General features: G+C 41.0%; 1 protein-coding gene across 3 annotated transcripts in view; it reads right to left on the bottom strand.

The window, feature by feature from the left end:
- Window positions 1-25830, bottom strand: part of erbin (erbb2 interacting protein) — a 244683-nt gene that overhangs the window by 24012 nt on the left and 194841 nt on the right. For all 3 annotated transcript variants that reach the window (XM_085981629.1, XM_085981638.1, XM_085981647.1), the window contains exons 12-18: window positions 25646-25761; window positions 22973-23042; window positions 17265-17364; window positions 14640-14761; window positions 7866-8030; window positions 6654-6839; window positions 4191-4305 (exon numbers count right to left, since the gene is read on the bottom strand). In XM_085981629.1, the coding sequence (XP_085837755.1) occupies window positions 4191-4305; window positions 6654-6839; window positions 7866-8030; window positions 14640-14761; window positions 17265-17364; window positions 22973-23042; window positions 25646-25761 (874 nt within the window). The remainder of the gene's footprint in view (window positions 1-4190; window positions 4306-6653; window positions 6840-7865; window positions 8031-14639; window positions 14762-17264; window positions 17365-22972; window positions 23043-25645; window positions 25762-25830) is intronic.

The following is a 25830-nucleotide window of genomic DNA, read 5'->3' as shown; positions in this document are numbered from 1 at the left end:
TTTAATATGTTCTAATGATTTGGTAGTTAGGGCTCATCTTATTAGCATGGGGCGGCCTGGTATCCACTGCTGAAGCAGATCCTAATTAGGGTTTGGATCATTTGGGCATATTCTTTTCTGGATCTACTGAAGGGGAAGGTTCAACCATGGTTTGCATTGCAGGCCCGACTGGTCTGTGTTTCAGGATACTGTAGAAAGTTCTGGGGAAAATGGGATGCTACCTTACGACTGCATGCTGCTAAAATACTTGAATATTCCATCAAGATATTTCAAGTTCAAACAAAGCAGCCCTGTACAACAAAAAACAGCTTCTGCTGTGTTCTGAAATTCAAGTGTGGATGCTTACGGTTTATTTTATTTTAACATAAACATTAAATTATATATAACTTTTTTCTCATTAAAGTTCATTATTCTTTTATGGCATCAGGATTGTATTACTGTCGGGAGCATCTCAGAACTGTTCTACACCTTGCAGGTTAAAAACAGGGCTTCAGGCAGCCTGCCGGCTATTTGCCAAAGCAATCCAAAACTAATCCCACTGCCCCACTTCCTCCCCGTGGCCCTGTATCTCCTTCTGCTTCAAATATTTACCCAGTTTTCACTTAAGGGATGCAATAATTCTCTGCTTCAACTAATCTGTGGTAAAATATTCCATGCGCCAACAATCTGCTGCACATATGATATTCCTTCTAACCTCTCTCCTCACACCTGACGACAATTCCAAGCTAGTCCTCAATAGGTCCGTGCACTGATTGGGCTAAGCTCTTTATAAACTTTAGTATTTTCACAATTTAGCAGTGTATGTTTCTCCTTCAAGAAAGGAAAATCTGATACATTAAAACATTAAATGTAATGCTCATGCAGAAACTGTGTAATTGAAGGCATGACCACCAATGGTGGGGTGAAAGTGAAGGGGCGGGGGGGTGTGAGGTGGGCCACAAGAGTCTACAGTTGTTAATGGAGAATTCAGAGGGGTAAGGCTGGACGTGGTTACAGAGATAGGAATGGGGATGGGCATGGAAAGGATTTAAAGGCGAGGATGAGAATTTTAAATTGGTGGTGGAGGAACCGGATGCCAACGTAGATCACAAGAACAGGGGATCTTCCCTAGGAAAAAAAGCTGAGGCAGTGCTATTAATCCCTCTATAAACCTTAGTTCCCCCTGCTCAACAGATATTGATCCAGCACTTTTTCCAGAAGTGTTAACTCAGAATAAACTGCCTTTTTTGAGAGTCTGTTCCACATGTGCACCATCCTGTGAGGGGGGGGGGGGGGAAGGGAAAGTATTTTTCTAATCTCTAACTATGCTTGTGAATTTTGTACTTTTATTCTCTAATCCTATACACATTGTCCAAGTTAATTCAACTGTTCAGTATTTTGCAGACCTGCATTGTGTCTCTCCACCGTCTTCTTTACTTGCGCACAAGTAAGTTTAGCAGTTTGACTCTTCCTTCATAATTTAATTGCCTGAGGCCTGGAACCCTCCTGGTCACTATTCTCCAAACTCTTTCTAATACCTTTATAAGATAGGGTGACAAAAACTTTACACCATACTCCAAAAGTGGCCTCATCATTGATGTGCACAATATCTATAGCACACTGCTATAGATTACCTTTGTAATATTGCCCATCTCCGCCCCTGCCTCAGCCCATCTGCTGCTGAAACCCTCATCCAGGCCTTTGTCACCTCCAGACTCACTATTCCAACGCTCTCCTGGCCGGCCTCCCATCTTCCACCCTCCATAAATTTGAACTCATCCAAAATACTGCTGTCCATGTCCTAACTCACACCAAGTCCTGTTCACCCATCACCCGTGCTCACTGACCTACACTGGCTCCTGGTCCAGCATCACCTCAATTTTAAAATTCTCATCCTCATGTTAAAATCCTTCTATGGCCTTGCCCATCTCTGTAACCTCCTCCAACCCTCCCAGAACACTGCGTTACTCCAATTCCAGCCTCTTGTGTATCCCCGATTTCCTTTGCCCCTTCATTGGCAGCCGCGCTTTCAGCTGTCTGGACCATATCCCTCTCTAAACCTCTCCCTTCTCCTTTAAGGAGCTCCTTAAAACCTACCTCGGTCACCTGATCTATTCTCTCATGTGGCTCAGTGTCACGTTTTGTCTGAATACGCTCTGTGAAGTACCTTGGGATGTCTTACTACGATAAAGGGGTTATATAAATGCATGTTATTGTTGTGATCTTTAAAAGCATCATAAAACACATAGCATTGATTCTACAACAACGTTTCCAATTATTCAATTCTGTTGTAAATCAGTAAGATGCACATTAGGTACTTTTGCTCAAAGTAGAACAAAAAAGAATTTCACCACTTGGTCAACACGTATACACAATTAAAGGGGTCAATCTGATGAAATCAGTAATTAAAGCTAGAAAACAATGAATCCAAACTTGGAGTTAATGGCTCCCTGCAGCAGATTCACCCTAGGGAGAGTGAACATATGAATTAGGAGCAGGAGTAGGCTACTCGGCCCCTCGAGCCTGCTCCGCCATTCAATTAGATCATGGCTAATCTGATTACTCCATATTCCCGCCTACCCCCGATAACCTTTCACCCCCTTGCTTATCAAGAATCTATCTACCTCTGCCTTAAAAATATTCAAAGGCTCTGCTTCCACCGCCCTCTGAGGAAGAAAGTTCCAAAGACTTATGGCCCTCAGTGAGAAAAAAATTCTCATCTCGGTCTTAAATGGACGACCCATTATTTTTAAACAGGGACCCCTAGTTCTAGATTCTCCCACAAGAGGAAACATCCTCGTCACATCCACCCTGTCAAGACCCCCTCAGGATCTTATATGTTTCAATATAGTCACCTCTTACTCTTCTAAACTCCAGCGGGTACAAGCCTAGCCTGTCCAACCTTTCCTCATAAGACAACCCGCCCATTCCAGGTATTAGTCTAATAAACATTCTCTGAACTGCTTCCAACGCATGTACATCCTTCCTTAAATAAGGAGACCAATACTGTATACAGTACTCCAGATGTGGTCTCGCCAATGCCCTGTATAACTGAAGCATAACCTCCCTACTTTTGTGTTCAATTCCCCTCGCAATAAGTGATAACATTCTATTAGCTTTCTTAATTACGTGAAGAATTATTGTGCAAAATTGTGTGTCTGATGGAGAAAAATAATCGAGGAAAAGGCGTTTATAATGCAAATGGATCTCGCTACCTCAGTATACAACACGGGGGAGAGAGAGTGAACCAGGAACACCCTGCTTTAGCGAGCAAATCCCATCACTATATTAAAAAGGGAGCTAAATAATTATGATACAATTATGAACTTTTCCTTGTGTTAGAAAAGAATTGGAGAGCTGATGACATCAGGGAACTAGCTTACAGTTGATAGGGGGGTTGAATGCCGAGTGTGGAACATCATTGCATAGTAACAAACTCAGGGTGCTTTACTGGTTAAATTGTGTTATGTTGATTCAGCTCCCTCATATGGTCCAGCTCAGTAACACTCAATATAGTTTTACCAATTAGATCACCATCCATCAGTGAGCCAAGTGCAATAAAACCCAACTTCTCTGTTTGAACAACTTTATATTTGAAAAGGGTAGTGAAGCAAGGCTCTTTCTAAATTAAATGCAAGCGTTAACTGCTGCATCACCAATGTTTCAGGTACCATGTATTTGGAAAGGAACAAAGTAATAAAGCAGTTTTTTCCTTTCATATGGGGCATATTGATCAAACCACATTTATTTAGTCTTTTATTTTGTTGTAGCATTTAATGTAACCTTTTGGTTTCAAGTTTAAAACCACTCTTTCACACAGTATTGCCAGCTAAGTAAAACTGCTATGGGCTCAAGAGAACCACCTAAACTATTAAGTTAAATTGGCTCAGTGGTAGCACTCTCAGCAGAGTCTGATGGTCATGGGTTCAAGCCCTACTCAAGACTTCAGCACATAACCGAGGCTGGATTTAGGGAATCCTGCATTATTGAAGGTGCAGTCTTTAAACCAAGGACATAATGGTATTCCTAATCCTGTCTTTGATTAAGGTGTATATGTACATTTTTAATGCACCTATGCAGTTCCAGACCAGTGAACAATAATATTTTCTCAATATTAGTGGAGGTCGCTCTACGTCTTACCCACAACCAACAGATTCTGACAAATTAATTAATCTTTATTTTGGATGTTAGTTCACCCAATCTTAACCAACCTCTTTTCTCTTTACTCAGTGCAACAACTTTTGGTTGAGTGATTGGTATCTCAATTAAGGGTGGCCTTAATTCTGCCATCTTCATCTCTTCGTCAGAAGAAGTGTTTTCAGAATCCTGTCAAACCAGAATGAGAAGGGAGGAAATTAAAAAGCTGCTTGAATACCATAAGATTCAAAAAATAATTTCTAAAGCACATGCAAAACATTAGGATGCATTTACCATTATAATTTTTTTTTTTTTTTTTTAAATGGCAAACCTGTAAACTTTCTAAAAAAATGTTCTGTTGGACATAAAACTAAATTATTACACATACTAAACTTTTCTCAATTTTAACAACTCCTGAAGGTATCGACCCATACTGGTCGAGATCAGTGGAAATTCTGGATCAGCTGGTCCGTTTGGATCTGTACAACAGGAGGTGCATTAATCCATTGAGTCGGCAACCCTTACAACAGCTTCCAACTAATTCAATGAAAGCAAGTCAAATGGCTTAGAACAGTTTTGCATTTTTTTAAGCAATCTGGAATCAGCTGATTTATTGGTTCAAATGGTAGTTTCATTGCACATCCTTCTGCTACCTATGGAAGCCCAGCTCTTCAGATTGTGGGACAGCAGCGATTCACTCTCTGCAGCTCTCCTTATTCTGAAAGAGCAATAGTTGTTGTGTAATCATAACGTCGTAATTGAAGGGAAAATTTTCCTCGATACCACAGTACCGAAACAGCTCTCATCAAAGCCACAAATGACATCCTTTGTGACTGTGATGAAGGTAAACTATCCCTCCAAGTTATTCTCGACCTGTCTGCAGCCTTTGATACGGTTGACAACTCCATCCTCCCCCAACGCCTCTCCACTGCCGTCCAGCTGGGTGGGACTGCATTCGCCTGGTTCCATTCTTATTTATTCAATCGTAGCCAGAGAATCACCTGCAACGGCTTCTCTTCCCACTTCTGCATCATTACCTCTGGTGTCCCCCAAGGATCTATCCTTGGTCTCCATCTATTTCTCATCTACATGCTGCCCCGTGGTGACATCATCCAAAAAACAGAGCGTCAGTTTCCACATGTATGCCGACGACACCCAGTTGTGCCTCACCACCACTTTTCTTGACCCCTCCACGGTCTCCAAATTGTCAGACTGCTTGTCCGATATCCAGTACTGGATGAGCAGAAATTTTCTCCAATTCTTCGGTCCCTGCCACAAACTCCGTTCCCTAGCCACCGACTCCATCCCTCCAACATCTGTCTGAGGCTGAACCACACTGTTCGCAACCTTGGTGTCATATTTGACCCTGAAATGAGCTTGCGACCTCATATCTGCAGCATAACAAAGACCGTCTATTTCCACCTCAGTAACATCACCCATCTCCGCCCCTGCCTCAGCTCATCTGCTGCTGAAATCCTCATCCATGCCTTTGTTACCTTTAGACTTGACTATTTCAACTCCTGGCTGGCCTCCCACGTTTTATCCTATGTAAACTTGGTGTCATCCAAAACTCAACTGCCTACGTCCTAACTCACACCAAGTCGCGTACACCCATCACCCCATGGCTCGCTGACCTACACTGGCTCCCGGTTAAGCAACACCTTGATTTTAAAATTCTCATCCTTTTTTCAAATCCCTCCATGGCCTCACCCCTCCCTATCTCTGTAAACTGGCAATTTATTTCATTGCTGTTTGTGGGATGTTGCTGTCCGCAATTTGGCTGCCATTTTTGCCTACATAACATTGATTGCACTTCAAAATTAAATCACTGGCTGTGAAACAATTTAAAACAGCCAAAGGCAGTAAAGCTACTTTATAAATGCAGCTTCTTTCTTTCTTTTCTAAAAATTTTTAATCATAGAAATAAAGTTTAATCACAGAAATTTGATTGATTTGTACTTGTCTTCATCACCCCTTTGCTTGGGTATCAATTTAACTGAATACTTATGCACGTATATTATGTATATAGAAGATGGTGCAATTATAAACAAAACCCAGAACTTTTAAAAATCAAAAAGGTTTTTGTTTAACGATGCACTATAATGCTGCTCCTGACCATCCATACATCACAATCTGCATATTAATTGAGCTGAAGATTTATCCCAGATAGGGGGTAACACAAAAAAAATCAGCAAATGGCACATCCTTTCTAAGTAAAGTTTAAAATCTACATTAAAATACTAGAGTAACTATAATACTGTACTGACAGGAACGGTCGTTGTTTTGTTCAAAAGCAAAGCAATAAAATCAAACAGCCAAAACTGAATCAGAAATCTAAATAAAAATGAGAGAAAATTAACCTAAGAAAAAGAAAGACTGTAAAGAGCAAAAGAACAAGTTCTAGTATTTATTAAAAGTAAATGAAAGAGAACAGCTCGACTATGAACTAACATTAGCCTAGTTTGTCCTTAATTTTCAGAAAATAAATTAGAGGCACCGGTAGCAGTGAACTCTGTCATCAGCAGTTACTGACATACCTCAAGTACATCTTCATCGTTGGCAGCTGTGCTTATATCCTCAGCATCATCCACAACTGCATTTGTTTGGGTAGTTTCCACATTGTCACTCGGGTCTTGCTCAATGGTTTTCTTTATGCAGTTTCCCACCATATTCAATTCAACATTTTCTGATGAGTTGATGTATTCTATCGTACACTCCGTTACCTAAGAATACAGCATTGATTTTTATTGTAACTAGATGCACTTCTCTAATGATTAAAGGTTTCTAAAGCAAATGTTATATTTCTTGCAATGCAGAGCTATAGTTTGATGAAACATGGCACAGCAGTTTTATTCAAATACGCCTTTTTACAAAAACTATATCTAAAGGAGCAGAAGAATATCAACAAATTACCACCTGCATTTTGGTGTTATGCTACAGGTTGGAGATTATAAATTGTCAGGTGCAACTTAAGCTTCTATTAAAGCACTATCTAAATTCTTAAAAGTATACAACAATCTTTCAAATTGAAGACCACTGAAGAAAAACATTTCCATTTTTGTCAGGAAGAGAATTCTATTGTCAATGGCAGTTACAATCCAATCGAATTTAGAGAGAACACAGTACTAAATGCATGTTTATCTGAAAAGGAATTTGGGAGTCGGGCTCATGTCTATGCATGTGTTTTGGGATAGGCAATAAGCTCAAAAAAAAGACCCAAATGGGATCAAATGCAGCATTCCCGTTAAAAGAATTTCCTCTGTGCATGTACAAACACATTTTCAATTATGACATTTTGTTTGCATCCCACCACCATGATGGCAGAGTCATAACAATAAATGTAGAGATTCTAAATCATCTTTTGACAACCAGAAAATTGGTGTTAAATCTTTTTGGGACAGATAATAGAAGAGAATATTTTTTTGACAGGAGGTTGGCACACTAGCTGACCATTAAAATTAGTCACCTGGTTAAATTTTCATAATTTAATGTCTTTGAAGTCTGAAATACAAATGACTGCGCTGTGCACAAATATAACACACGTGCTGTATGCGCATATACAAGAGAGTTTTTAAAGGTTTACCTACAGCTACCTGGACTAAAATATATATTTTGAAACTTTTAAAGGACTGTGCCAGAGAAAATAGAAAATTAATGGATGAAAATAATCCATTAGCAGGCTGTTGACTGAACTACAGAAACATATTTACATGGTAATTTTTTAATGCTGTGATTTAGTATTTTCTCACCGCTACACCAGAATTTTTCCTTGTGACATCATTCTGCTTCATTTCAGTTCCCGAATCATCTGATGTTCCATCATCCTTTAACCTATGCACCACACTCTGTGCAGTTTTAACCATGTTTTTGAGTTCATCAGGATACGGCGTTGGATACCTTTTCAAGTTACCTTCCTATATGTGAACAAAAGGAGTAGTAAGATTCCACTGGCAACCAACTGATTCTGTAGCAACACAGGCAAATTGGGCAACATGTTTTCCTGAGGTTCAATACATTTCAGTAGAAACAAAAACGTATAGCTGCTTTATTGGCCTACTGTTTCTGTTCTGTATACTCGGTAACAGCAGGACTATTTATTGGTCAAATCAGGATCTCAATTAGACAACTTTAAGAAATTTCAGTCCCACTATATACAAGCACAACACCTATAGTACAGGCTACATATGAATGTTGTTTGTCATAGCCCTAATGCATGCTAATACTGTACATAGGACTCCTAGACTATTTAATCCCCTATAACAATTAAAATTTAAATGTCCAAATAAAAGCTTTAACATGATTCTTTAAGCTATTGTGGATACTATCAGATTGAAGGTGCAATATACTGCTAGTTTTTAAAAAAATCCTTGATAATTACATAGGAACTATTTGATAAAAGCAAACCTTTACATGGAACACTCATTTACAACTACTTTTCAGTGTCCCAAAAATGTACTTGAAATGAACATACAGCATAGTCTTTCGTAGTCAAAATCAACTCCTCACAAGCATTTCATTGTATCACAACTTCTATAAAACACCACTTTCTAATGGCGTTTGGGTAATGTAGTCAGCTAGGCACATTGTCATTTCACCTTCGAAAACTGGGGAAACTTCTCAATTTTCCTGCTGCCTCTCGAGTTAGAACCACCCTCGGCTATTAGCTTGCAGAGTTTTCTGAAGAACTCCCGTTCCTCGGCCCTCCCCTATTCATAAGCAAAGTGACCCTTCTAACTACTATTGCCCTTAACATTGGCATTTTCTAAAATTATGGAGGCTGCTGTTAAAACAAATATTTTTTCAATTTTATTGGCCATTTTTTTTTTTAAGCAGTCATTCAATTTTGTTGGCTATTGCACATTCTGGAACTCTCCTCTTAAGCACTTCAGGGAGTTGATTGGGAAAATTTCCAAAGCCATTGACAAGGTCTGGCATCCTATATTTCCAAACAAGTCACCATTTTGTGGCCATTCACCAAAGCAGTGTCCATGGCGATTTAATTGATAACGCTCCTGTGAAGCGCCTTGGGATGTTTTACTATGATAAAGGCGCTATATAAATACAGTTGTTGTTGTTGTTGAAAGTCAGCACGGATTTGTTAAAGGCAAATCGTGTTTGACTAACTTAATCAATTTCTTTGATGAAGTAATGGAAAGGGTTGATGAGGGTAGGCTGGTTGACGTTGTGTATACGGACATTCAAAAGGTGTCTGACTTGTCAGTCAGCAAAATTAAAGCCCATGGGATTAAAGGGACAGTGGCAGCATGGATACAAAATTGGCTAAGGGACAGAAAGCAGAGAGTTGTGGTGAATGGTTGTTTTTCAGACTGGAGCGAAGATACAGTGGTGTCCCCCCGGGATCGGTATTAGGACCACAGATCTTTTTGATATATATTAATGATCTCGACTTTGGTACAGGGTATAATTTCAATGTGTGCAGATGATATGAAACCCGGATATGTAGTAACAGACGTCAGGAGGACATAGACAGACAGGTAAAATGGGCAGACACATAGCAGATGAAATTTAATGCAGAGAAGTGTGAAGTGATACATTTTGGTAGGAAGAATGAGAAGAGGCGATATAAACTAAATGGTACAATCTTAAAGGGGGTGCAGGAACATAGAAACCTGGGGGTGTATGCACACAAGTCTTTGAAGGTGGCAGGACAAGTTGAGAGGGCTGTTAAAAAAGCATACGGGACCCTTGGTTTTATTAATAGAGGAATAGAGTACAAAAGCAAGGAAGTTATGTTAAACCTTTATAAAACACTGGTTAGGTCTCTGCAAGAGTATTATGTTCAATTCTGGGGACCACATTTTAGGAAGGATGACGAGGCCTTGGAGAGGATGCAGAAGAGATTTACGAGAATGGTACCAGGGATGAAGGGCTTCAGTTATGTGGAGAAACTGGAGAAGCTGGGATTGTTCTCCTTAGAGCAGAGAAGGTTAAGAGATTTGATAAGAGGTTTTCAAAATCATGAATGGGTTTGATAGGGTAAATAAAGGGGAAACTATTTCCAGTGGCAGAAGGTTCGGTAACCAGAGGGAGGACACAGAATTAAGGTGATTAGCAAAAGAACCAGAGGAACATGAGGAAACTTTTTTTTTAACGCAGAGAGTTGTGATCTGGAATACACTGCCTGATAGAGTAGTGGAAGCAGATTCAATGGTAGCATTCAAAAGAGAATTGGATAAATACTTGAAGCAAAAAAAATGACAGGGCCAAGGCAAAAGAGCAGGGGTGAGAGATCAATTGGACAGCTCTGCCAAAGAGCCAGCACAGGCACGATGGGCCGAATGGCCTCTGTCTGTGCTGCATCATTCTACGATTTCATGTTTCTATGAACGCCTAAAACAGATCTGGTAATCTATCTCATGGTTGTTTGTAGGAACTTGCTGTGAGTAATTTGGCTGCCACAATTACCTACATTACAAGTGACTACATTTTAAGAGTACTTAATTGGCTGTAAAGCACTTTGGGACACCCTAAGGTTGTTCAACTTTCTTTCCTTAAACTTTCTTTTTATGAGTTTTACCTTCTGCCAATATCATGGCATACCTTCATCCAGACTAACATCATTAAAGCCCTGTAATAACTTGTATTTTTCTATAAGGTCTCCTCTCTGTTGCCTCCCTTCAAGTTTAATGAACACCATTTTTCTCGTCTTTCCTCAAAACTCAATTATTTGACTAAAGTGCAGCCTCAGGCTCTTCTCTGCAACATGTCCACAGCTTAACTGTTCTTGTGTCTTGGAAACCAAAACTGTGCGCAATATTCAAAATGCAGTCTAACCAGAGAACTGCAGTTTTAGGATGCATTCAGACATACTCAACTGACCAACAGTTCATTTCTGAACAAGACTTACTTAAGAAAGTACAAGTAGACACTAAAGTACAAATCAATACTCAAAGTAACTAGCGATGCTGATAAAAGCAAACTAATGTAATACCCACTGGAAATGTTATGTACGCTAAGTATGGTTATCAATCTTGAACTTAGACACTGTATTATCATTGTTATAAATCCCTGGGTTAAAGTTGCCATGTGAAGGTACGGCAAGAACTTTTAAGGACACAATGTGACTAAGAGCAGACTTTCCATAATTCTGCACCAGTATCAACTGTTGCAGACAGTGAGGCTGCGCTGTCTCCAGGCAGAAACCCCAGGAGGGCAGAGAGCGACTGGAAGAGAGGAGGGCAGGAGCTCGGAGAAGAGGGCTCAGGAGGCAAATGGCTGCCGCATCCCGTCCCGGGCTTCCAAACTCGGCCGCCGCCCTTCGTATTAGTAGCACTGCATCCTGAACTGGCTGGCTGCAAGTCACCAGTGCCAGGGGATCGTCGTCTGAACCCAGATCTGCAAGGCAGAGGTCTGGGGAGAGCTGCTTGCCTCGTGCTGATGGGGAGCTACTTGGAAAAGCTGCAGAGAGAGAGAGAGAGAGAGAGAGAGAGAGAGAGTGTCACCAACTCCAGCAGCTGCTGTGTGCTCTGCATCCAGAACTCAAAGTGGGATTCAGTGATCGTGAAGAGAATTCAACGAAGGGGTTCGGAGTCGTAAGTCTTGCAGACATTATACATACCATGAGCTCCAACTTAAGCGCGCCAACAAAAGAGTGCACTCGAATTTGGACACAGGGACAGTCCTTTGAATCCATGTAAATGGAGAATGTATGTTTATTATGTCTAGAGTCATTCTAATGTATGCAAATGTCTAATTTAGTTCATTGACCTGTAATCTTCTTATACTGTCTGATGTTAAAACTATAAAGTGAGATAGTTAGAATTAAGCCATTGTAGTAGTGATCTCCTTACTGGACTATAGAATACTGTCTACAACAGAGACCACATCTCACATATATCTAAAGAACCGTGAAGGGGTTACACTAAAATAAAGAGCTTTTGCAGCTTTGCCAGTGGGAGCATTAAATAATAACAACCTTCTCTAAAACAGTTCTAGATAAGGCAATGTTTCCAATATTCTTTGCTTCACACAGAATATTCTGTGGTAAACTCCATTCTAAATAACCTGGCTATTTCACAAAGGATTAGGAAAAGAATTGCAAATGCTGTAAATGGCATGAACATTTTCCAGTATAATGGCATTCAAATGTTACCCATAAGGGGACTAAAGGATCCCTTTCCAAATTAATGATTTCTACACAAGTCATACACAGAAACACAGAATCACACAGAAACCCCACAGTGCAGATAGAGGCCATTTCGGCCCATCGAGCCTGCACCGACACATATCCCACCCGATCCCCGCAACCCCACGTATTTAATCCCCCTAACACTAAGGGTCAATTTATCATAGCCAATCAACCTAACCCGCACATCTTTGGACTGTGGGAGGAAACCGGAGCACCCGGAGGAAACCCACGCAAACACGGGGAGAATGTGCAAACTCCACACAGATATCGAGCTGCATTTTCAATTATTTCCAAAGCCTAACAGTTGGGAGCTGTGAATTACAGAGCTTTGATAGTATTCTTGTCATGGAGTAGTTGCAAGAATACATGTGTGTCCACATGGTGATGCTGTAGTTCTTGTAAGCCAAGCAGCTCTAAATCACATAGGAGGCAATTGATGAGTCAATGAGTAGAAACTGCACATTGTGCAAAACAAGGAACTGTGTTTTCCTATTAACTAAAAGTTTTTGCTTACTGGTCAGTAAGCAAACAGATTTAAATGCAACCAGAAATCAATTTAATATTTCTAGCAATCAAAATACAGGAAACTTTGTTATATCCGGCACCGACGGGACCGAGCTGTTGCCGATCTATCAAAACTGCCAGACATACAAAGTTAATGTTGAAGCATACGGAGGTTTTCATCTCCGTATATGACAACAAACACTGTTGCTTAGCAAGCGCTTGTAAACAGTCAGCCCATACCTTGGAACGTCTCTGTAGCTTAGCAACAGCTTCAGAGAGACTTTCCAGAGCCCGACTGTTGAAAATAAAGCCACAAGAAGAAAAAAAACCCAACAAAACGGCTCCCGATTTCTGCCGGTAGATCGAGGTTTCCGGACATACAACCTCCGGATAAACCAAAGTTTCCTGTACATCAATTTGAAACTATGTTTATCCACAACTAGGTATTTCTCAGCTAACACAAAGATAGGCCCTATATTATCATGCAATTCCCATAATTATCACAGAAATTACAGGCTGTGCCTCTAATATTACTTCGATAGAACGCTGTGGGAATTTTTTCCTCTCTGACTGATCATGTTTTAAAAAAAATAAATTGTGCACTTACAGCAGTATTAAGTTACTGTACTTTATTTTCCAAAAAAAGTCTTATTTCAACTCCAAGTAAAATACTTTGACATCGAACAGATGAATAAATGTTAAATATAATTTGAGTGTTTTAGAGTCCATTATCGTCTATCCTGCATAACCCCCACCCCCAGCAAAGAGCAGCCTGAAAACACTTGCAATGTTCCTTTCTCCCGAAGGGAAGGTACTCAGCTGAAAGTCTTCCACTCCATGGCATCATTCTACTGCTCAATGCAATTTCTTTAATTATTTAAATGATATTGGTGGCAACCCTCCCTTTTTACAGTAATTCCCACAATAATGGCAATACTAGATTTTGCAAAAAGGCACAAGTTTACCCAATTAAAAATTTAAACAGAAGCAAAATAATTATTTCCTTTTAACATTAAACTATGATAAATTAATATAAATGTCTCAGGGTTACTCGTGACTGGTAATTAATTCAAGAGGAGTGCTAACTCGCACAATACTCACACTGCAGTCACTAGCCACAATTCAGTTCAGCAAAATATTTGCATTACATAGCACCTAGGACAGTAAGACATCTTAAAGTACTTTACATAATGCTGTGCAATGACTTATGCAGGCAAATGCAGCAGCCATTCTGTACCAACCATGTCCCACAAGCAGCAATGAGATCTATGACCAATCTGTTTTCAGGTGGTATTGGTTGTCTAGGGAGAATTCCCTGTTCTTTAAATAGTGACATGAACTATTTAACATCCTCTATTCAACACCCACTTGACCTTGTTTCAACCATTGGTGGCCGTGCCTTCTGTTGCCTAGGCCCCAAGCTCTGGAATTCCCTGCCTAAACCTCTCCGCCTCTCTACCTCTCTTTCCTCTAAGACGCTCCTTTAAACCTACCTCTTTGACCAGGCTTTTGGTCACCTGCCCTAATTTCTCTTTATGTGGCTCGGTGTCAAATGTTTTGTCTTATAATACTCCTGTGAAGAACTTTGGAAGTTTTACTACATTAAAGGCGCTATATAAATACAAGTTGTTGTTGTTTTAACATTTCATCTAAGACAATGCAGTGTTCCCTCAGTGCTGCACTGGAGCGTAGATTATGCATTCAAGCCCTGATGTGGGGCTCAAATCCAGAATCTTCTGGCCCTGAAGAGTGTGTGCTACCAACTTGGCTATGGTAACATTAACAGTTCGTATGAAATATCTATCTTTTGAACACCCAAAGTTATATTTGTGATTTTACAGAGCAATTTAATGACTATTATTGAACTCACCCGTGGTGGTACCTCTCTTTCATCCTTATCCTCATCACACTCAAAAGCTACTTGAGCACGCTGCTTCCTCTGTTCCTCCCACAGCGAAGGATTGAAACTTTCATTATCCGAGATAAACAACACTAAAGAAGCAACAAAATAGTTTTCCATTAGAAATCTTTGATAGCAGAACATATATTTAAACACTAAATCCACCTTCAACAAAGCACTGAGCTAAAGTGTTATACTGTAATACTTTAAACCTAAATAGTTTTCAGTAAACAGAATTAAATTGTCATTTTTGTTTTGTTTTGCAGTTGACACTTTGAATCTGCAAACCTAAAAGTTTGTGTCAAAAAGAACAGTAGATGCAAGCTGATTTTAAGTGCAACGAAACCAGTACTAATTGACTGTCACACAAATTCTGCCGCAGTAGCTATTGTGACAATGCAACATCTCTTTTATAGAATGTAAAGATGATTTTCATGGAGGTACTTACTTCTGCATCAAGTGCCTTTGGGAGTTTAACATGCTTTTCAAAACTGAAAAGCATTAGTCAAGCAGTCCTGGTGCTCAGAGGGAGCCATGAAAAGGCACTCTCCGCAATGTGACATGTAACCCCATGTACTGTTTTAACAATTGCCCTGGATTAGTGCCCTTTCAGCTCTGGCACCAGAGTTGCTCTACTGACTACAAGCTTCGTATGAAATGAGCTTGAGCAGTGTTAGTCGGTCTTCAAAACAAAGGGCCATTTTATTATTTTAAATTTTCTTTGTGCTCATCGAGTTGAGGGACGTTATTGGTGGTAAATGGAAATCTTTCCATTTCAGGCACTTTTTTTTTTTTTTTTAATTAAAGTGTCGCGCCAGCTATAGCAATGGTCAGATGCAAAGTCAACTACTGCTACTTTTGATGTAACTCAGCCGGAGTCCACTGCACCAGATTTTTGAATTTCCCATGATAGTTGTCCTGTGACTTCTCAGAGTGGGCCTGCTGATTTAGGACCATCTTTGTGCTGTGGTTTTGTGCCCACTAAAATCTGGATTGAGACCGGCCAAAATTATTTCAAGTAGTCCCTTCCAAACTAGAGATTTCCATCACATTAGTCTAGGCTGTATCCCAAACCAGATCAAAGGAAAAAGCCTAACCCAATACACCAACCAGTCTCCAGGGTCCAAGTCAATGCAAATTAGGAGTTAACTTACAGGCCACAAAGATGGCGGGTGTGGGCAATGGAAATATCACACTAGTGGACAGCTCTCTTTCAAGAACAAGATCTAATTGGAACCGAAGAATTTTTATTCTGCATCTAATCTGGTTAGAGCTTTAGTCAGGAATAATTTGAACCGCTCTGGGATTATGGCCTTGTATCATTCCAGAATATTCTTCACTCTGCATCCTGTATGTTAGCGTCCATGAGAAAATGTGGTAACAATGAGCTGACATCTATTCTGTACAGTAATTTGGGTGATAATTGCCCCCAACAAATCCATTTGTTTTTCTAGCTCCCCCAGTGGCTCAGTGAATTTATTCAGGTAGGTAGGTGAGCTATATAAAATCACTCGGAATGTGCTAGGTTCAATTCTCAATCTGCACTGATTTACTTTATCTCATCAAGGTGGCAGTAGAAACTGTATCTAAGGGGCATTCAGGCTAATTGTAAACAGATTTCAGCTTAGGCCTCAGCTGGAGTAGTGTGTTCAATTCTAAGCACACACTTTAGGAAGGATGTCAAGGCCTGAGAGAGGGTGCAGAAGAGATTTACTAGAATGGATGAGGGATTTCAGTTATGTGGAGAGACTGGAGAAGCTGGGGTTGTTGTCCTTAGAGCAGAGAAGGTTAAGAGGATATTTAATAGAGGTGCTCAAAATCATGAATGGTTTTGAGAGTATAAATGAGGAGAAACTATTTGCAGTGCCAGGAGGGTCAGTAACCAAAGGATTTAAGGCGATTAGCAAAAGACCAGAGGTGACATGAGGAAACATTTTTTTGATACAGCGAGTTGTTATGATCTGGGATGCATTGCCTGAAAGTGTGGCAGAAGCAGATTCAATTGTAACTTTCAAAAGGGAATTGGATAAATATTTGGAATGGAATTTTCTTTTAAGCAGGGCTATGATAAGAGAGCAGGAATAATTGGATAGCTCTACCAGGCACGATGGGCCGAATGGTCTCCTTCTGTGCTGTATCATACTATGAAGCTATGATAGATATAGACCGAGACAGTCACTGAATAGCCTGCTGAGACCCACTGCAAAGGGTCACATACATAGTGCGATAGCAAAATACTGCAGATGTTGGAAATCCGAAATAACAACAGAAAAGGCTGGAAAAACTCAGGTCAGGCAACATCCGTGGAGAGAAATTTGAGTTGACGTTACGGGTCAACTCAAATTTCTTTCCACGGATGTTGCCTGACCTGCTGAGTTTTTACAGCCTTTTCTGTTGTTATGTCACATACATAGTGTTCAGCTGGACGGTGCCAGCACTTGTGGAACCATATCCCAGCAAGGAGTGAACATCTTCAGCCAAGTAGAGCAGGTGAGAAACAGATTTAGAATTTGTTTTAGAAGCAGCGGTCGGACACAGGACTTGAAACCATTTGTGATGCTAATGGGAATTGCCTAAAATTTAACTGAAGCCTACCATCTTCTGTCCTGGGTTGCTGAGGGAACATGTAGTTTGTGAGCACTTGCTTCTGTGTATCTGGATCCACCTCGTTCTGAAGGGGAATAAGTGGTTTGGACTGCAAAAGAAAAGTTAAACGTTAGTTCTTTTTTGTCCATTTTCCACCCCATGCACCTCCTCTTGAAAGCAATAACACATTAAGGTAACATTCCATGGCTAACAGTCCTTGGGTACCACACAATTAGGCACTGTGAGCGGAGGGAGCTGGCGACTTGGTTTCAGGTGGCCATCATAGTTGAGCTCGTGCATGTTCTCACCTGGCAGCCATGTGTTCACTTCCAGAAGAGCTCACTGGGTAGCAATCAGAAAAAGCAACCCTGGCCAATTTGTCCTTTCTAGCTCACGGACTTTATAGCAAATTATGTTTAATTAATGTTTAAGGTCAGAGTGAGGGGTCAGAGTGAGGGGTCAGAGTGAGGGGTCAGAGTGAGGGGTCAGAGTGAGGGGTCAGAGTGAGGGGTCAGAGTGAGGGGTCAGAGTGAGGGGTCAGAGTGAGGGGTCAGAGTGAGGGGTCAGAGTGAGGGGTCAGAGTGAGGGGTCAGAGTGAGGGGTCAGAGTGAGGGGTCAGAGTGAGTGAGAGAGAGAGAGGTCAGAATGAGAGAGAGAGGTGTGAGAGAGAGAGAGAGAGAGAGAGAGAGAGAGAGAGAGGTCAGAGAGAGAGAGAGAGAGAGAGAGAGAGAGAGAGGGGTCGCGGTCAGAGAGAGAGAACGAGGGCGCGAGACTGAGGGCGTGAGTCCTAGTTACTTGATATCTCAATAAGCAAATACCACCACAGTATTGCAATGATTCATCACATAACACCTCAAAGAATGCTAAAAAACCTCAGAACAAGTTTAATGACTCTAAAGGAATAAAATTGATCCACAACCAAAAGATTAAAATTGGCTTTCACTGGAAGTTTCAGTGAATTGTGAAAAGGGATAGCATCTGCAACTTTGGATCTGAAAGTTTGTGGAACACTAACCAATCATAAATGATTTATATATTAAAAATTAGAATTGTGCAATCTGGGCGGTGGAAAAATAATTACAATCCAAAGTACATGATACATTCAGGTGGCCCTACTGTTGTATTTATAACATTGTATCTCATTTATGGTGAACATACCCAAAGCATTAAAAGTACGGTATACAGTATGTGCAAGTTCGTTCTTTAACTGTTCAAACTGAATTTTCCTGTTTCAAAATAGAGGTGAATAATTCTAACATTAACTCCAGGTATATTGGAAATGCTGCTGAGCAAAGTGCTTGTTGACAGACATTGTAACATTCATTGGCACATTAAATTGTAAAATACACTCGTGCAATTTTAAACGAGAAAGTTAGTGCGGAGGTTGTGCTCACCATGCTAGAAGAAACAAACGTGTCAATAGTGGCACTTCAAACATTTAAAACAGAGGCTGAGCAGACGTGAGGATCTGAGACTGGACTCAGTTTCTGCACAGCCAAGTAATTAAGGAGCTGAAATCAAAAGGCGTTTGAGTGGCCTGGCCAGTAATTGAATTGTGTAAGGTGTGAAAAGCACAAGGATTAATGAGCTGCAGATCAATGACAATTAGAAGATAGGTGTGACCTAACACCAGATTTCAAACGCCAAGCATTTATTCTGGTATAATTATTCTGGGAAACTACTTCAGAAGTCAGGAGTTATTAAATCACTCATCTAATGCTGGGGAGACGTCACTGCCAACAGAAAGACAGTTGCTTCTTTGGAATGATAGCAAAATACTGCAGGTGCTGGAAATCCGAAATAACAACAGAAAATGCTGGAAAAACTCAGCAGGCCAGGCAACATCCGTGGAGAGAAATTAGAGTCGACGTTTCGGGTCAAAACCCTTTTTCAAACTGGAAAGGAAATAAAATAGATCGAAGGCAGGGCTGCGATAGAACAAAAGAAGTAAAAGAGACATTAAGAGGTATTCAAAACCAGACGAGATGGTAATAGGGCAGTGGAGACAAAAGATGGCAAGATTAGGTGTGAAGTGTACTGGCAGGATGGGAGACAGCTGCCATGTGGGAGAGAGAAAAAAAAGGGCGGGGGGGGGGGGGGGGGGGGAGAGAGGGAAGATCCAAAACAAAGGGGTGGAAAAAAACTAAAACTAAAAATGTAATAGGGGCCGAGGTTCTGATCTGAAATTGTTGACCTCGATATTGAGTCCGGAAGGCTGTAAAGTGCCTAATCGGAAGATGAGGTGCTGTTCCTCAAGTTTACGTTGAGCTTCCGTGGAACAATACAAGAGGCCAAGGACGGTGAGGTCCGAGTGGGAATGGAGCGGTGAATTAAAATGACAGGCGACCAGAAGCTCGGGGTCACCCTTACGGACTGAACGGAGGTGGTGTTCTTTGGAATCATTGCAGTACCTGACGAAGTGGTAACTAGTCAGTCCAAGAAACATTCTAAGCATTCATATTTCAGACTTGGGGCCAGTTTCACACTAGTCAATCTAAATATCCAGAACCTAGAGTAAACTTAAGTTCAGTGAGTTCATGCATGTTGTTTGAAAATGGCAATGACTGTTAGTTGGCATGTTGCATGATAAAATATTAAGAAAATTAATAAAAACCAAGCCTGAGAAAATCCTCTTTACCACCCCCATCTACCCGTCGCCTTTGTGAGGAATCTCCTTACTCCCACTCACCCAGCCTTACATTGATGCACTAGATACATTGGTCACAGTCTCCACAAAATAGCTCAGGAATGGGTTAGGGTGCTGGACATCCTGACCTCCTTAGACTCCAGCTGACGGTCAGGAAGTCTCAATTCCGATTCTATAGAGCATGCCACCTGCAACAGGTAGGACTTAGGGGTGTGAGAGAGATGGGGGAACAACACAAAGCATGTAGTCCTGGGACCCTCAAAGTTTAAATAAGCCGTTAGAAAGCTCATGGCGAGGGGGAAACACAAGGGTAATCAGCAAATCTTCATTATACATTGCGAATGACCCTGTAAGTGGAATCATGCACTCCATTTGAAGAGAATAGAAGCTTTAATAAAGAATTCCTGTCAAAATTTACAATTTCACTTTGAATTTGAAGTGCAAGTAGTACTGGGCTGTTCAGACATGTACAATGAATTGAAAAGTTTAAAATGATCCAACTATCGAAGGAAGAATCGTAGTTTTCAGCTAAAGGTTCACCAAACAAAAATGACCTTTATCCACTTCAAAAGGTCAGGCCACAGGTGTAACAAGCATTAGAGTCAGAGTTATACAGCACAGATAGAGGCCCTTCAGCCCATTGCGTCCGCGCCAGCCATCAAGCCCTGTCTAATCTAATCCCATTTTCCAGCATTTGGTCCGTAGCCTTGTATGCTATGGCATTTCAAGTGCTCATCTAAATGCTTCTTGAATGTTGAGGGTTCCTGCCTCTACCACCCTTTCAGGCAGTGAGTTCCAGATTCCAACCACCCTCTGGGTGAAAAAGATTTTCCTCAAATCCCCTCTGAACCTCCTGCCCCTTACCTTGAATCTATGCCCCCTTGTTATTGACCCCTCTACTAAGGGGAAAAGTTCCTTTCTATGCCCCTCATAATTTTGTACACCTCAATCAGGTCCCCCCCCTCAGCCTTCTCTGCTTCAAGGAAAACAACCCCAGCCTGTCCAGTCTTTCTTCATAGCTGAAGCGCTCCAGCCCAGGTAACATCCTGGTAAATCTCCTCTGCACCCTCTCCAAAGCAATCACATCCTTCCTATAGTGTGGCGACCAGAACTGCACACAGTACTCCAGCTGTGGCCTTACCAGCGTTTTGTACAGCTCCATCATAACCTCCCTGCTCTTATATTCTATGCCTCAGCTAATGAAGGCAAGTATCCCATATGCCTTTTTAACCACCTTATCCACCTGTTCTGCTGCCTTCAGGGATCTATGTACATGCACACCAAGGTCCCTCTGATCCTCTGTCTTTCCTAGGGTCTTACCATTCATTGTGTATTCCCTTGCTTTGTTAGTCCCTCCAAAATGCATCACCTCACACTTTTCAGGGTTAAATTCCATTTGCCACTGTTCCGCCCATCTGACCACCCCATCTATATCGTCCTGTAGCCTGAGGCTTCCCTCCTCGCTATTTACCACCCCACCAATTTTTGTGTCATCTGTGAACTTACTGATCATACCTTTTACATTCACATCCAAATCATTAATGTAGACCACAAACAGCAAGGGACCCAGCACCGATCCCTGCGGTACCCCACAGGCTTCCAGTCACAAAAACAACCTTCAACCATCACCCTCTGCCTTCTGCCACTAAGCCAGTTTTGGATCCAATGTGCCAAGGCACCCTGGATCCCATGGGCTCTTACCTTCCTGACCAGTCTCCTATGCGGGACTTTATCAAAAGCCTTACGGAAATCCATGTAAACCACATCCACTGCACTACCCTCATCCACACACCTAGTCACCCCTTCGAAAAATTCAATCAAATTGGTCAGACATGATCTTCCCTTGACAAAGCCATGCTGACTATCCCTAATTAATCCTTGCCTCTCCAAGTGGAGACTAATTCTGTCCCTCAGAATTTTTTCCAATAATTTCCCCACCACTGATGTTAGGCTCACTGGCCTGTAATTCCCTGGTTTATCCCTACTACCCTTCTTGAATAATGGTACTACGTTAGGAAAGACAACCCAGAAGGCAGGCTTGGCTTCACAAATTACAGCAAACAGATTAATAAATTTGTGCCTCAGGGCAATTCAGGATGAATTTTAATCACCTGAACCGGTTTTCACTATTTGCGGCTGTTCTACTGGCTGCAAATCTGGAACTTTCTTGCAACAATGACCAAGTTGGATGCACAGGTTAATCGAATGCCACAAAAGGTGACGTCATATTGGGGTGCTGCGAGAAACATAGATCAAATCATATCGATATTGAAACAATCACCCCCCCAAAAAATGCACATGTAAGCTTGTGTGGGTTGGGCGGCGATGGCAGTTTTAGTCTCAAGTCGTTGATCCACAATTCAACAGTAGAACAGCTACCAATGGTGACCTGTAAGAGTCTGCTTCAGCTTGCTGTCAAGAAATTTGGTGGAGTCTTCGTTGTTAATTGGAGCTGGTGTTACACAGGCTATTCAGTGGACTCTGGTTTCCAGCTTACAACAACCTGTATTTATATAGCCTCTCTAACTTAGAAAAAAAGTCCCAAGATGCTTTCACAGAAGTGTAATCAGGCAAGAATCTACATCAAGCCAAAGGAGGAGACTAAATGCTTGGTCAAAGAGGTGGGTTTTAAGTAAAGTCTTAAAGAAATAGGGAGGTGGAGAGGCACAGAGGTTTAAACGTGAGGGAATTCCCAGAGCTTACAGCCTAGAAGGCTGAATGCACGGCAACCAATGGTGGGGCAAAAGGAGTGGGAGATGCACACAAGGCCAAGGAGTTGGAGGAATGTGGAGTTCTTGGAGGATTTATTCTGGAGAAAATCCTGACAGTATTTTTGTTTATAAGCGCTGATACTATCAGATATCCAAAAGATCTAAAATATACTAAGATGACTTTCTGCAGAAGCCAGTAAATTGCTAGAATGTAGATATGTTTATAGAGAAGTAGGTCACATCTATTTTTACATGTAAATCCACTGACCTTTCTTTCCCTGAAAACTTTCTGAAAATAAGTTACAGTACTTCTTGAATTTTCCAGGGGTGTATTTTAAAAATACAGTGCACTGACTCACCTGGTTTTCAGACAACCACATCGCTGTTAGTTCATGCAGTTTTATGAAACTAAATGGCAGATTCTTTAATCTAAGGAAACATAATTAAGGTATGGCAGTTAACAGGAAAACTGTAATTTAATTCACAGAGTAAATTATACACTGAACCAAATGTTTTGAGATAATGGCATCCTGAAACTTGCAAAGGCATCAATTTTTTGTGGGTGGTGCAAAAAAACCAAGCTGCTATTAAATTACTTCAGAGACACAGTTCTGACAAGACGGCCAGTAATAAAACACTCCAACAAAAACATACAGAAGTGACAGATTACACAAAGGTTACAAGGCACTTCTGGTTGTGAAACTGAACAACAGATGGAGCAGTGATACAACGTTTAGGAGCTTTAAAGGAACCATTCCCAAGAATGCTAGAACAGCAAAAGTCCTTTTGTTATAATCCAGAGCTCTTGATTCAGAATGTAAACAAATAATAGCCATTCATGAAAAAAAAAAATTTCCATAGAAATTTACGGCCATTGACCCATCGTGTCTGTGCCGGATTCGGAGGGCTGGGTGAAACTTGGAGGTGTCCAGAATTTCTCAAGCCATCTGATGCTGTTAACATGATTGGAACATTTTAGTCTGCCGTTCTGCAATTCTCTTCCGTAATAACTTAATTACCAAGTCATTTAAGTAATGGCAGGGGTCTCACGCAAGTACTCCTCTTCTCCCACTAAACAAATGATGCAAGTAGTCGTGTGACCATCATGCTGGTCAGTCGGAGATTAATCTTTTGCTGCCTGCTTACCAAATCATCAGTCACTCTGAGCGAATGCTGGGGTAGTTCATTTTCCAGCTTACCATTCCCCCCATGCACTCACTGCAAAAACACCAAGGTTTCAGTCTTTCACTTGGCCAGCAGTAGTGAATGTCAGTGTAATATCACCGTGCTTTTAAAAGCACTGGAGCATTAACTGTTTGTAGGAGAGTGGCGAGTTGGCAGATTAGCTGTTGTAGCACTAGCTGGCAATAAGAGTGGAGAATGAAGTGCGGGATTAACTTTATTCATCTATCACAATGAAAAAATCCTTTACTTAGAAATACAGTAAAATAATTAAATAAGGTGTTAAAGCAGAATGAAAAGTAAGCAGTTTGTTCTTGTCTGGCACTTTGTGAGCATGAGGACTGTTGGAGCATTACCTTCCACCAACCACTGCCTAAATGCTTCTGGACATCGAATGCTTTGCTAAAATAACTACTTTGCTATCACAATCATACTTGATGTTTCCAGAGAAATTTTGTTCAAGAGCAAGGCTACAGTTTTTTTTCCAATCACGCATAAGCATCTGGCCAACTTTGTGCAGTGGCCGAATGAGGCCCGCTTCCTTCTGTTAAGTTATTGTGTGTGGCAACTTTGTTCAATTTTAAAATTAATCTAGAGTGGTAATTTGTTTTTCAGACTGAAAGATGGTAGACAGTGGTGTTTCCCAAGGGTCAGTGCTGGGGCCACTGTTTTTTTTGATAAATATAAATGACCTGGATATCGGAATACAGAGTACAATTTCTATTTTTGCTGATGACACCAAACTTGGGGGTGTGGTAAACAGTGAGGATATCAAACGATTGCAACAGGACATAGAAAGGCTAGCAGAATGGGCAGACAAGTGGCAGATGGAATTTAATACAGAGAAGTGTGAGGTGATGCATTTTGGCAGAAGGAACAGGGAGAGGCAATATACACTTAATGGCACAGTTTTATGACGGGTTTGGATAGGCTAGACAGGAAAGGCTGTTCCCACTAGTTGATGGTCCAAGGACTAGGGGACACAAATTTAAGGTGTTGGGCAAGAGGTATGGGGGGGGGGGGGGGGGGGGGGTGATGTGAGGAAAAACATTTTTTTTTTTTTTTTTAAAACACAGCAAGTGGTCATGTCCTGGAATTTGTTGCCGACAGAAGTGGTGGAAGCGGAGACACTCAATGTTTTCAAGGCGAGACTGGATAGGCACTTGAGGGAAATAAACTTGCAGAGCTCCGAGGACAGAGGGGGGGAATGGAACTGACTGGATTGCTCTAGAGAGCCGGCACAGACTCGATGGGCTGAATGGCCTCCTTCTGTGCCGTTATGACTATGACAAGGTCTGAAGGAATGGGCTTGATGGGTCAGACAGTCTCTTTGCATCTCCTGCTTTGTGTTCCTACCATCTGCTACTCCATGAAAAGAATACACACAGCTCAATCTAGCACTCATTTTAAAGCATCATTCTTTCAAAACAAAAAATATTTTTCTCCATCAACAAGATCACGACATATTTAAGTGACGAGCACACAATTAAATTTCATGAGAATCTGAGGTGGTCAAAATCCTTGGAACATGCAAAATATGTACAGCTTCTTGCATGTAATACGAAGGGAAATATCTAAATATAACCTGCTCAGTAACTGCTGCAACAACTCACTAATCTACCGAGTATGGTACATTTATTCCATTCAAGTATATTCATTAAAAAAAAAATCAAAGGAAGGCTCAATTTAAGCACATGTATACACTGAAAAGTAAATTACACGCTTGGAAATATAAAAAAAATGCCAGAGTGTGAATATGATCTTTTGTTAAATTTTCTCTGAACTAGTCAAAGGTAGGTAGGAAAACATCCACATTTCTGTCAACAATCACTTAATTCTGAAATACCAACCGGTTGTCACTGAGATTAATGACTTTCAGTTTCTGCATCTCTCCCATTTCCTCAGGCAAGTACTCCAATTTGTTGGAATGAAGGAATAGTACGGTCACATTCTTCCAGTTACCAATCTGAGGTAAATCAAATCGTCACAATTTGAGTCATTTATTTACATCAGAATAGCATAAATTAAAGCACTG

This window comes from Somniosus microcephalus, chromosome 1 (assembly GCF_052327205.1).
Source record: "Somniosus microcephalus isolate GS21.2 chromosome 1, FLI_Smic_1.0, whole genome shotgun sequence".
NCBI lineage: Eukaryota > Metazoa > Chordata > Chondrichthyes > Squaliformes > Somniosidae > Somniosus > Somniosus microcephalus.
The sequence above is the reverse complement of the archived record's forward strand: the minus strand, read 5'-3'. Positions and strand labels throughout refer to the sequence as shown.